Below are 11,451 nucleotides of genomic sequence, written 5' to 3' on the forward strand. Positions count from 1 at the left end.
GAGGATAATGACTGGATTGTAAAAATAAAAGATTAAATTTATCATTAAAAAAGAGATCATAGTCTGTTCTTGTGCACACCGTGTTCTTACTGACACACAAATAAAAATCTCTATTCACCACTAGATTTTTTTTAAAGTTATAAAATCTTTTTTTTTTTTTTTTGTTTAAACATGTTTATTACAACAGATACAATTCACATCTGACTAGCTTGGTTTCTCCTTCCCCTCCCACAGCATGTTCACTGGGCCACTTCCTGTATGAGAGCAGTCAGTGCGCGTCCATTCTTACAGGGTGGAAATGGATTTCAATAATTTATACAAATGTGGGTTATGCTCGACCACTGCACCTTCCAGCTACTGTACACGGGAATGAGGAGGTTAGAGAAAAGTGCCACAGCAAAGGTGCCCTCAGAAAGGACGGGGCACCTTAAAAAAAATGGATAAAATCAGGCCAAGGGACTCCAGAGGGAATGGAACATACAGGAAATGAAAACATTTCTTTGCAATAAAATTATAAAATCTAAAGAGGTGTCATTGAAAAGTCACTTCGAGGGATGAAATTCATAATGTATATAATTCTGTCCTTGCTAAAATAGTGCTTGTGGATGTTAGGTTACAGCACACAAAACGTGAAAACAGTTTTGGAAACACCTGAAAGGCTGGTCATTCAGCATTCTCAATATTTGACCAGTCTTGAGCACAGAGAAGGCTAAACGGACACCCTTTCTAGCTGCACTTATCTGGGTGCAAGGTGACAATACAGTGCATTCACAGTGTGAATCATATCATGGACATGGAGCTGACTGCTCTTTTTTCATGTATGATGGAAGTAATGTGCACTTTATAAAAGAGTAAAGTATGCTGCACTTCAACACAGTAACATATTTTTTTACTCAGAAACTGAAATGGATTAGGAATTGTTTTTCTGGGGCTGTGGATTCTAGGAAGATTATGGCCTAAACCTACAGAAAATACCTTCAATGGTTTGCATACCACCTTTTTGTCATTAGTAGCTTGTGAGTAACAGGCAATATTTCTGTCACGTAGGTCCTGAGTCACAGGCCTAAAAAGAGTCTCAGACTTACTGGGGCTTTCCCATATTTGTCCCAGCTTCTACTTTAAACTACTAGTCCATTTAGGTCTCAAAAAAAGGGAAAGAATTTGAAAGATACCCTTGAAAACAGAAGGGAAGAAGGAAAGAGCAAATGCTGTGAAAACAGCAGCAGGAGGGTCTCTCTCTCTCTGAGGCAGGGGGCCTACTTGACACTATCTTGGTGGGAATGCTATCTAAGCCTTACCTACTGGACTCCACCCCTGTCTTGCCCAGCCTCTCTTGACCAATAGCCTCAGAGTCCCGGGGAGAGGGGAAGGGAGGTAAGGTCCAGAGTGAAGAATAAAAGGCCAGGCCTTTGGCCTCTTGAACACACTTGTTTCTGCACACCTGAGATCATCTCCAAGCTTCTAGACCTCACACCATGGTTCACTTCACAGCTGAGGAGAAGGCAGCTATCATAAGCATATGGGATAAAGTGGACTTGGAGAAAGTTGGAGGAGAAACCCTAGGAAGGTAGGGTCTGAGACCAAGACTGGGAAGGAATGGAGGGAAATTGTCCTTGTGCATGGCAGAATTTTCCAGGCTTCCTATAGGGGTTTGTGACACACTCTGATTTTTTAACTGCTAATTTCCTGTGTTTTAGGCTCCTGATTGTTTATCCATGGACTCAGAGATTCTTTGACAAATTTGGAAATCTTTCTTCTGCCCTGGCCATCATGGGTAACCCCCGGATCAGAGCCCATGGCAAAAGAGTGCTGACATCCCTAGGCTTGGCAGTTCAGAACATGGACAACCTCAAGGAGACCTTTGCTCAGCTGAGTGAGCTGCACTGTGACAAGCTTCATGTGGATCCTGAGAACTTCAAGGTCAGTTCCTAGATTGCTCATGTGTTCCTTATGGATTTTACGGAGTCAATAATGGCAGTGATATTTTGGTTGGTAATGGCTAGAGTGCATGGGTCCAGAACTCGTGTCAGTCAATATGTATTAGAAGTCTTAATTAATATTTATCTGTGCAAATATTGTGGACAACAATAATTTGGGTGCAATTAGAGTGACTACCACCACGGGGCCTTGGGTTTGATTTCTAGCATTGGAAACAAAGCGTTCCAATACAGGATTTTTAATTTTAAGAAGTATGTTATTAGAAATTATTCCATCTATGCAAGAAGAAACTAAATTTGAATTTCCTATCTTGTCCTTAGAAAGGAAAAATACCGTATTTAATTGGGTCAATTTTAATGATCAGTTCTTTATGAAAGATTTGACCGGAAATTAAAATACAGATTTTTATAATTTTGACAAACTTTCTACATATTTTACATTCCCATTGAGCACTGTTATAATCTGAGTCTTCTTTCTCATTAGATGGACATTCAATTCTATTAAGCATCTTGTTTTGCAATCATGTGCTGATGTAGATTTGGCTACTGATGAATTAGACATAGAGCAAGTATGGGAGTAGTTAAAAGGTACAGGATGAGGAAAGGTACAGATATAGCCAATTGAGGGGTCAGTGGGTATAAGAATAGGAATGTAATTCAGCAGTCAAATGCATCACTGATGAAGTGGTAGGTAATGAGGTATTGGAATCCTCAGGGAATGTAATTTTTACATGCCATGGTCTTGAACCTTTACCGATCATTCCTATGTGCCATTTCGTTACAGCTCCTGGGCAACATGTTGGTGATTGTCCTTTCTACTCACTTTCCCAAGGAATTTACTCCAGATGTTCAGGCTGCCTGGCAGAAGCTGGTGACTGGTGTGGCCAGTGCTCTGTCACACAAGTATCATTAAATGTCCATTCCAGTAGACCAGCAATCTCGTGTATTTCTTATATTATCTTGGAGTCAATGGGGACTGGATTAGGCATTGAGAACACAATTTTGTTTAATAAAATTGATTCTTTATAATTTGCCATCGACTTTTTGGGTTTTGTTTGTGTGCTTGTTTGATGTTGAAGAAAGACCTTGATAGGAAAAGAAAGAAGAAGTAACCAGATAGCTTATGTAGATAATCACTAGAGGGAAGGACATGTTATGGAAAGGGGTAAGGTTCAAGAGGATAAAAAGATGAGGAAGTTGTCTCCAGAGGAAAGGGTCTGTTCAGTATAGGATAGGGTACAAAATATTTATTGTACAAAGTAAAAACTGGGTTCCAGGTGCCTGGGAGGAGCCTAATGAGATGTGGTATCTGTTTTTAAGTTTCACTTTATGGGTAGGAGTGTTTGGCTGGCATGTTTGTGTGTGTGCTACATGTGTATTGTGCTCCTGTAGTCCACAATAGATAATCACATTCCCTGGAACTTTAGATACAGCCGATTGTGAACTGTTATGTCGGTAGTGGGAATTGAAGTCTGGTCCTTTGAAAGAGCTATTAGCTACTGAGCCCACTCTTTAGCCCAAGACCTGCTTGAGATTTTTAAGAGAGTACTTCATGTGTCTAAAATACAAATTAAAAGTATTATTTTTAATTTGTTAAATTTTTTAAAGATTTATTTATTTACTATATATAAGTACACTGTAGCTGTCTTCAGACACATCAGAAGAGGGCATCGGATCTCATTACAGATGGTTCTGAGCTACCATGTGGTTGCTGAAATTTGAACTCAGGACCTCTGGAAGAGCAGTCAGTGCTCTTAACTGCTGAGCCATCTCTCCAGCCCTTAGCTGTAATTTTGAAAGACCTATTTTACATCTTGTAAGATAGAGACATTAAAGGAGAGGAAACTGAGTTAAATTTGGGGACATTCTTGAAAAAGTTACAGGACTGACTGTGGCTACATTTTCTTTAGGTTCACATGAAGGTTATTTCACTGGCACAATGAGGAATACAGGCGATGTATTCAGTGTTCCAGATCTTAAAATGGGGTGTAACAAGAGCTTACATAGAATGAGCTTACATTTAGGAGACAAGTGATAAATTTCAGGATCATGTGTGAACAAAGAAGATTTCGTGTGAGTAAAGACTGCATGATTATTGGAAGGCGCAGAGTCTCTAACCACTGAAGATATGTTGGTATCTTGAGTAAAGACTACTCAATATATAGAACAGTTGAACAAGGCAAAAATATGACAAAGGTCAGAGGTTACAGGTCCCTGAGTATAAAAACATAACTTATGACTATGTTTCTGGAGATGATAAACCCAATATTTAGGAGGCTGAGGCAAAGACAGCTAGTTTAATTCATTCCAAGATCATTTAGGGATGTCAAGCCATGCTAGAGAAATTACTCAGACATGGTGGCACAATGAAAATAAGAAGAGGGGTCATTGCACATCACTTGCCAGTAGGCATAGAGCCCCATGTTCAACTCATGGCTATTCACACAGTACCAAACCAATGGAGTATGTTTTTAGCAACAACAACTTTCTTTAGCATAACTCTGCTGAGAATTGGGATAATTGAGACAGTAAAGTTCTTGTGTACGTAAAATGAATCCAAAATTGTACACACCAGCAAGCAGGGGATATAATTGTTTAAACCTAGAAAGTAAAGCAAGACATCCAACCCCTAAAGGAGGGCAAAGGGAGAAGGAAACCGTGTAAAGAAAGCGTGGTGTCTGATTTCCCAGGGAGGATGGATAGAAAGATGAGGGGATGGTGTCTGAAATCATCACACTTTGGTTTCCATAGCCAGATGAGGCCATGATGTGACCTGAGCCCCTTGTGTCAATGACTTTACTTGAGAAGGGACAGGGTGCTCAGGGAGGTATGACCTCCTTGTCCTGAGTCAGTCTTATGCACACTGCTTATGTCTACAAATAGTGGAAGCTACAGTGCTGAGCTGTGGTAAAAATGATTCCAGTTCTAGTTCCTTGAACCCCACACACTGTCAGTAGTCTAACTTCCATTTTCATCTCCACCACAAGGATGGAGACCTTACATGTTAAGTGGAGCTGAGCTCCATGTGCTTTCAACGATGGTCACATCAGAATATACCTGGGATGTCATTTCATTCAAAGTGATTCAGCAAGCCAGCGAGAACCATAACCATTTTAATATTCTACTTCTCTGAGCTCCTTTTTCCTTTTTTTATTCTGGCTTTCCATGCCTTTAGTAAAAATGTCTTGATGTTGTAGTGGTGGCAGAAGATATGCTTTCAAGTAAAAAGTACAAACACTATAATTTTAAAATTGTTTATAACTTGCTTGCACATAGATCAGGATGATGTGATTGTTAACAATCTCTATTAATTGAAATACAAAATAAAGATTTTTTTAAAGGTTGACAATAATTTACTAACATCAATATTTTTATAATAACATTTTTTCTGTATATGTCTGTAATCAGTGGTGCTAGATCTTCCAATGATATTCCACGTGACATAAAATGAAGCTATAGTTAGGAGAAAAGAAGAACATTTTAGGAGCATTTGAGAATGAGTTTACAAGTTTTACAAAATTCAAGTGTATAGGAATAGAGCAAGGTTCACAATCTGACAGAAATGACTGAGAATGTAATGAGTTGAGTGAATGCTACTCCAAAAAGAGTGCAGTTAAACATAGATTCAGTATGAGATCTAACCTGACGTCAAAAGTTCCTGAATGTGAAGATGTAAGCTATATTTCTATTAGAGATTGGAATCCCAGAACTCATGAAGCTAAGGCAAGACAGCAAATTACTGAACTCCCGAGAACATTTAGTGATTTTAAGGAAACTACTGAGACCTGGTGACCCAATGAAGATGGAGGTGGGAGATGCTCAGCTTATAGTGCTTGTCTGTAGACACAAAGCCCAAAGGTCAGTCTATAGCTACCCAAACAGTACAAAAACAACAAAGCAAACGTTTAGGAAATGATAAATCTCCCCAACATAACTTGTCTGAGGAACAGGATCATTGAGAAAAGTAATCTTCTTATGTATATAAATGGATTGAAAATTAAATACTGGTGGGCATCAAGCAAATGTAATATTTTAAATAAGTAAAGGGAAGGTAAAGACAGAATTACATCCGCATGGTGTCAGAATTACGTGGGTGAATAAGTAGAAAGCAGAATTCTAGGATAGATTACATCATACAACCTTGGCATACATACACAGAAAATACCATGCAATGATCTACATATCCTTGTGTGTGAATTTCTTGAGAGGACAAGAAAAATAATTTTAGCTCTCATTTTCTAGATTACATGCATTATCCTTAATTTGACCTCTCTGTCTCCATCAAAACGTTAGGATACCAGTAACTACGAGAATTCCAGTCTAGGATATTTTTGAGCACCTTGGCATTTTCATACCACACTAATCAGAATACACAGCAGATTTTTATTTTCTGTGTTTAAAGTTGTTCCACCAAGGTAGTGAGAATCACATGCATCTTGGAGTTGTAGGTGTGTGTGTGTGTGTGTGTGTGTGTGTGTTTCCTTTAAAGTTCCTCTCTTAGCTGGTTCTAGATATTATGAGGTAAAAATCTTCATAATAGAATAAAGTCAAAAGGCAAACTGTCCACTTTTTAGAAATATTGATATTTCTGTAGATATTTTCATTCAAAAGTCCAAGACAGCATAATTCAAAAGCATTTTATAATTTATATAGACACAGATGAGGATGACTGATAATTTTTAATAAAGGACACTAAATTCTTGACCCTTATTTCTTTTTATGAAAATGATTAAAATTTGTAAAATATCATAAAGACAAAAATAGTTCCTCTACATAGATATTTTGTCATCATTATGCCGTTTAGTAAGGTGTGTGTGTGTGTGTATGTGTGTGTGTGTGTGTGTGTGTGTGTGTGGTGTTATCTATGCCTGTGTGAACATGCAGATTTTAGTGACTGAGCTAAGAAAGCAGCAAGAAAATCTTATTAGTTTATCCCCTGAAGCTGTCCAATTTGCAGCTTTTGTGACAGAGTTTCTATTTGGTTAGAACTCACTGTGTAAACCAGGCAGGCCGGCTATCAAATCTCTGACATCCATCTGTCTCTTCATCCCTTGCTAGGGAACTGTAAGCATCTAGCACCACATTTAAATGTTTTAAATCAATCTGGCATATAGGGAATAAAACCATGTCTTACTTTTTCTTCAATGTTAATTTCATTCAATCTCAGAAGTTAGAAATTAATCTGAAGACAAATATTTAAATTAAATGTACAGATAGTGTCTTTCCTTTCACACTAACAATGCTGTCCACACAGACACAAAATCAAGCCAGATGTCCAAAGCCTTAGGCATTATGACCTAAGGAGCTCATATTTGGGGGGACAATTGCCTGTCTGTTATTAGTGTTTTGGCTATTACTATGCTCTTAGAAGTAGTGAACAATAGCTTAGGCCAGCTAGCATAAGACTTTAATCCCAGCTGCTTGAGAATGTAAGACATCATGGAAAGTTCAAAGGCTTCCTGGGCTTTAGAGTTCAGTCAAGACCAGCCTCTATAACTTTGTTCAATCCTATATCAGAAGGAGGCCAGAATATAATGAAGTACAGAAAATTTTTGCCAAGATCAGTAGCAATTTCTCTCACAATTAAAAAATAACAAATGAAGTGAATATAATAATAATAGCAAATAATAATTATCACTAAGACAGTTGATCTAAGAAATAAAATTATTTGGAAAAGCAAATTTTCTCCTGCAGGCAAATGTACTTAGTTTTACAAAAGACAAACATCCAGGTAATATCCCAGTTTACAACCAGAAACAAGGTGAGGTATGCATTGAATGTATATTGTAAAAAGATAGAACGAGAAAGCATAGAGTATAATTAACCACACTAAATAAGGAAAACAAAGATAGTAGATGGCTGAAATCACCCTGTTTCTGTGATTAGCATTTACAGTCTTGCAGTGCCTCTGGGCCCTCATTTTGCTGAATCACCTATGAGAGTTTATTTGGCTATGAGAATGGGTTACATTCAAGTTCCTGCACCAAAATTTGAGACTTTTGAACTTTAGCTATTAGGGTGTCATATTGTGGCAATAGATCCAAATTAGACCCTTTTTTAACTTTTTAGGTTGGTGAAAATTTGGCTTGTTGAGTACAATATAACCTGTTATCTTCATACTAGCTTGCCCAGCCTGTTTTCACCTATAATTCCACACTCTTAGGGAAATCAAAACAGTTTTAAAGGTTGAGCCTAAAACTACATCAATAAACTCAAAAAAAAAAAAAAAAAAAAAAAAAAAAAACACACACACACATGATCATCGTTCTAGATGCTGAGAAAGCATTTGACAAAATTCAACACACATTCCTGTTAAAAAGTCTTGAAAATTTCAGGAATTCAAGGCTTATATTTAAACATAGTGAAAAGCAATATATAGCAAACCAGTAGCCAACATCAAACTAGATGGTGAGAAGCTTGAAGGAATTCCAATAAAATTAGGTACTAGACAAAGTTGCCCACTCTCTTCTTACCTGTTCAATATAGTACTGGAATAGTCAGGGCTATCAGAAAGAAAAAAAAGGTCAAAGGGAAAAAAGGAGTCAAAATCATTATTTGAAAATGACATGATAGTATATTTAAGTGACCCCAAAAATTCCTCCAGAGAACATTTACAGCTGATAAACACCTTCATAAAAGTGGCAGGATATAAAATTAACTCAAACAAATCAGGAGCCTTTCTCTACTTGAAGGACAAACAGGTTGAGAAAGAAATTTGAGAAACACAGCTTTTGCAATAGTCACAAAGAATACAAAATAACGTGGTGTGACCTTAACCAAGCAAGCAAAGGATCTTTATGATAAGAACTCCAAGTTTCTGAAGAAGTAAATTGAAGAACACCTCAGAAGATGAAAAGAACTCCCATGCTCATGTATTAGAAGGATCAACATAGTAAAAATGGCCAACTTGTCAAAGGCAATCTACAGATTCAATGCAATAGCCATTAAAATTCCAAATCAATTCTTCACTGAGTTATAAAGAGCAATTTGCAAATTCATTTGGAATAATTATAAAACCTACAACAGGAAAAAAAAACATTCTCAACAATAAAAAAAACTTCCAGAGGAATCACCATCCCTGACCTCAAGCTGTATTACAGATCAATCGTAATGAAAACTGCATGGTATTGGTACAGGGACAGGCAGGTAGATTAATGGAATAGAATCAAAGACCCAGAAATGAACTCATATACCTATGGTCATTTGATCTTTGACAAAGGAGATAAAAACATTCAAAGGGAAAAGAACAGCCTCTTTAAGAAATGGTGCTGGTTCAACTGGCAGTCAGCATGCAGAAGAATGAAAATTTATTCTTTCTTATCTCCTTGTACAAAGCTTGAGTCCAAGTAGAACAAAGACCTACACATAAAACCAGGTACATTGAAAATATTAGAAGAGAAAGTGGGGAAAACCTTAGAACACATAGGCACAGGGGAAAATTTTCTGAACAGAACACAAATGGCTTATGCTCTAAGATCAAGAATTAACAAAGGGGACCCTATGAAATTGCAAAGCTTCTGTAAGCCAAAGAACACTGTCAACAGGACAAAACGGCAGCAAACAGATTGGGAAAAGGTCTTTACCAATCCTACATCTGATAGAGGGCTAATATCCAATATATACAAAGAATTCAAAAGTTAGACTCTAGAAAATCAAATAACCCTATAAAAATGGGAACAGAGCTAAGCAAAAAAATCTCAACTGATGAATATTGAATGGCTAAGAAACACCTAAAGATCAACATCCCTAGTCATCAGGGAAATGCAAATTAAAACAACACTGAGATTCCAGCTCACATCAGTCAGAATAGCTAAGATCAAAAACTCAGGTGACAGCAGAGGCAGGCAATGATGTAAAGAAAGAGGAACACTCCTCCACTGTTGGTGGGGTTGTAAACTGGTACAACCACTCTGAAAATTAGTCTGGCGGTTCGTTAGAAAATTGAACATAGTACTACCTGAAAACCCAGCTATTTCACTCCTGGGAATATATCCCAAAGATGCTCCTATATATAACAAGGACAATTGCACAACAATGGTCATAGCAGCCTTATTTATAATAGCTAGAATCTGGAAAGAGCCTAGATGTCCATCAACAGATGAATGGATACAGAAAGTGTGGTACATTTACATAATGGAGTATTACTCAGCTATGAAAAAATTTCTTCATTAAATTTCTAGGCAAATGGATAGAACTTGAAGCTATCAACCTGAGTGAAGTAACTCAGTCACAAAAGAACACTCATAGTATCTACTCACATATAAATGGATACTACCCCATAAAGCTTGAAATACCCAAGGAACTATCCACAAAATTTATGTAGCTCAGAGGGAAGGAAGGTCAGAAAGTGGATGCCTCAGTATTTCTTAGAAGGAAGAACAAAACATTCATGTTAGGAAATAGAGAGACAAATATAGGAGCAGGGATTGGAAAAAAGATCATCCAGAGACTGCCTCATCTGGAGATCCATCCCATATGTGCCCAATAAACCCAAGCAACTATTGCTGATACCAAGTAGTGCTTACTGGCAAGAACCTGATATGGATGCCTCCTCAGAGGCTCTGCAAGAGCCATACTGATACAGAGGAGGATGTTTGCATCAAACTGTCAGACTGAACACGAGGACCCCAAATGCAGGAGCTATCGAAAAGACTGAAGGAGCTGAAAGGATTTGCAACTACATGGGAAGAAGAAAATTATCAACTAGCCAAACTCACCACAGCTCCCAGGGACTAAAACACCAACAATGAGTTTGTATGGAAAGACCCCTGGCCCAAGGTACATATGCAGGAGAGGACAGCATTTTCTGATATCAATGGGAGGAGAGGCCTTTGGTCCAGTGGAGGCTCATTTTTCCAGTATAGGTGCTGAGGTGGAAGAAGGTGGTTGGGAGAGGGAGCACCTTTATGGAAGCAATGGGAGGGGAGGGGTGTAGTGTTGTGAAAAAGGGATAACATCTGAAATGTAAGTGCAAAAAATTTCTAAAAAAAAAAAAAAAGAATAAAAGAACATGATTATCTTTAAAGACCTGAGAGTTCCTCCAAGTGTCTAGACCAGACAACATGTATCATTTTTGACTGAACAGAATGTGGCTATCACAATCATCTGGGAAAAGGCAAAAGTGGAAGAGTCTGTAGGAAAAACATTGGATAGGTTATCCTTCAGGTAGCAGGGCACATAGAAGAAAGAACACTGTATATGATAAACATTCATACATTTATTTAGGGATTTATGACACAAAAATCCACAGGGTCTTTGACAACTTGAGAAATCTCTTCTGCAGCTTTCATCACAAGGCCCCCAGGGTCAAAGCCCATGGCAAAGTGGTGATTGCATGACCTTATTTAGTTATATTTATATTCTTGGTGATTTCAGTCAGTTGCTACCTCATCTTGTCTTATACATTTTGGTAAATCAGATACCATAACCATGAAGTTCCCTGAAGAATTGATGAGGAGAATGGGTTTCATCATGACACTTTCCCCAAGCACTTTAAGAAGCTGCATGTGGATTT

The 11,451-nt window shown here is 37.8% G+C and overlaps 1 protein-coding gene across 1 annotated transcript; it reads left to right on the plus strand.

Moving 5' to 3' along the window:
• Positions 1-1,475: 1,475 nt before the first annotated feature.
• LOC308418121 (hemoglobin subunit beta-H1) lies at positions 1,476-2,850 on the plus strand (the record flags this gene model as incomplete). The annotated part of the gene is made up of 3 exons (XM_080913444.1): positions 1,476-1,567; positions 1,698-1,920; positions 2,722-2,850. The coding sequence occupies 3 exons, from the start codon at positions 1,476-1,478 to the stop codon at positions 2,848-2,850; spliced, it is 444 nt and encodes a 147-aa protein (XP_080769570.1).
• Positions 2,851-11,451: the final 8,601 nt, after the last annotated feature.

Source organism: Micromys minutus, assembly GCF_963924665.1.
Source record: "Micromys minutus genome assembly, chromosome: 2".
Classification (NCBI taxonomy): domain Eukaryota; kingdom Metazoa; phylum Chordata; class Mammalia; order Rodentia; family Muridae; genus Micromys; species Micromys minutus.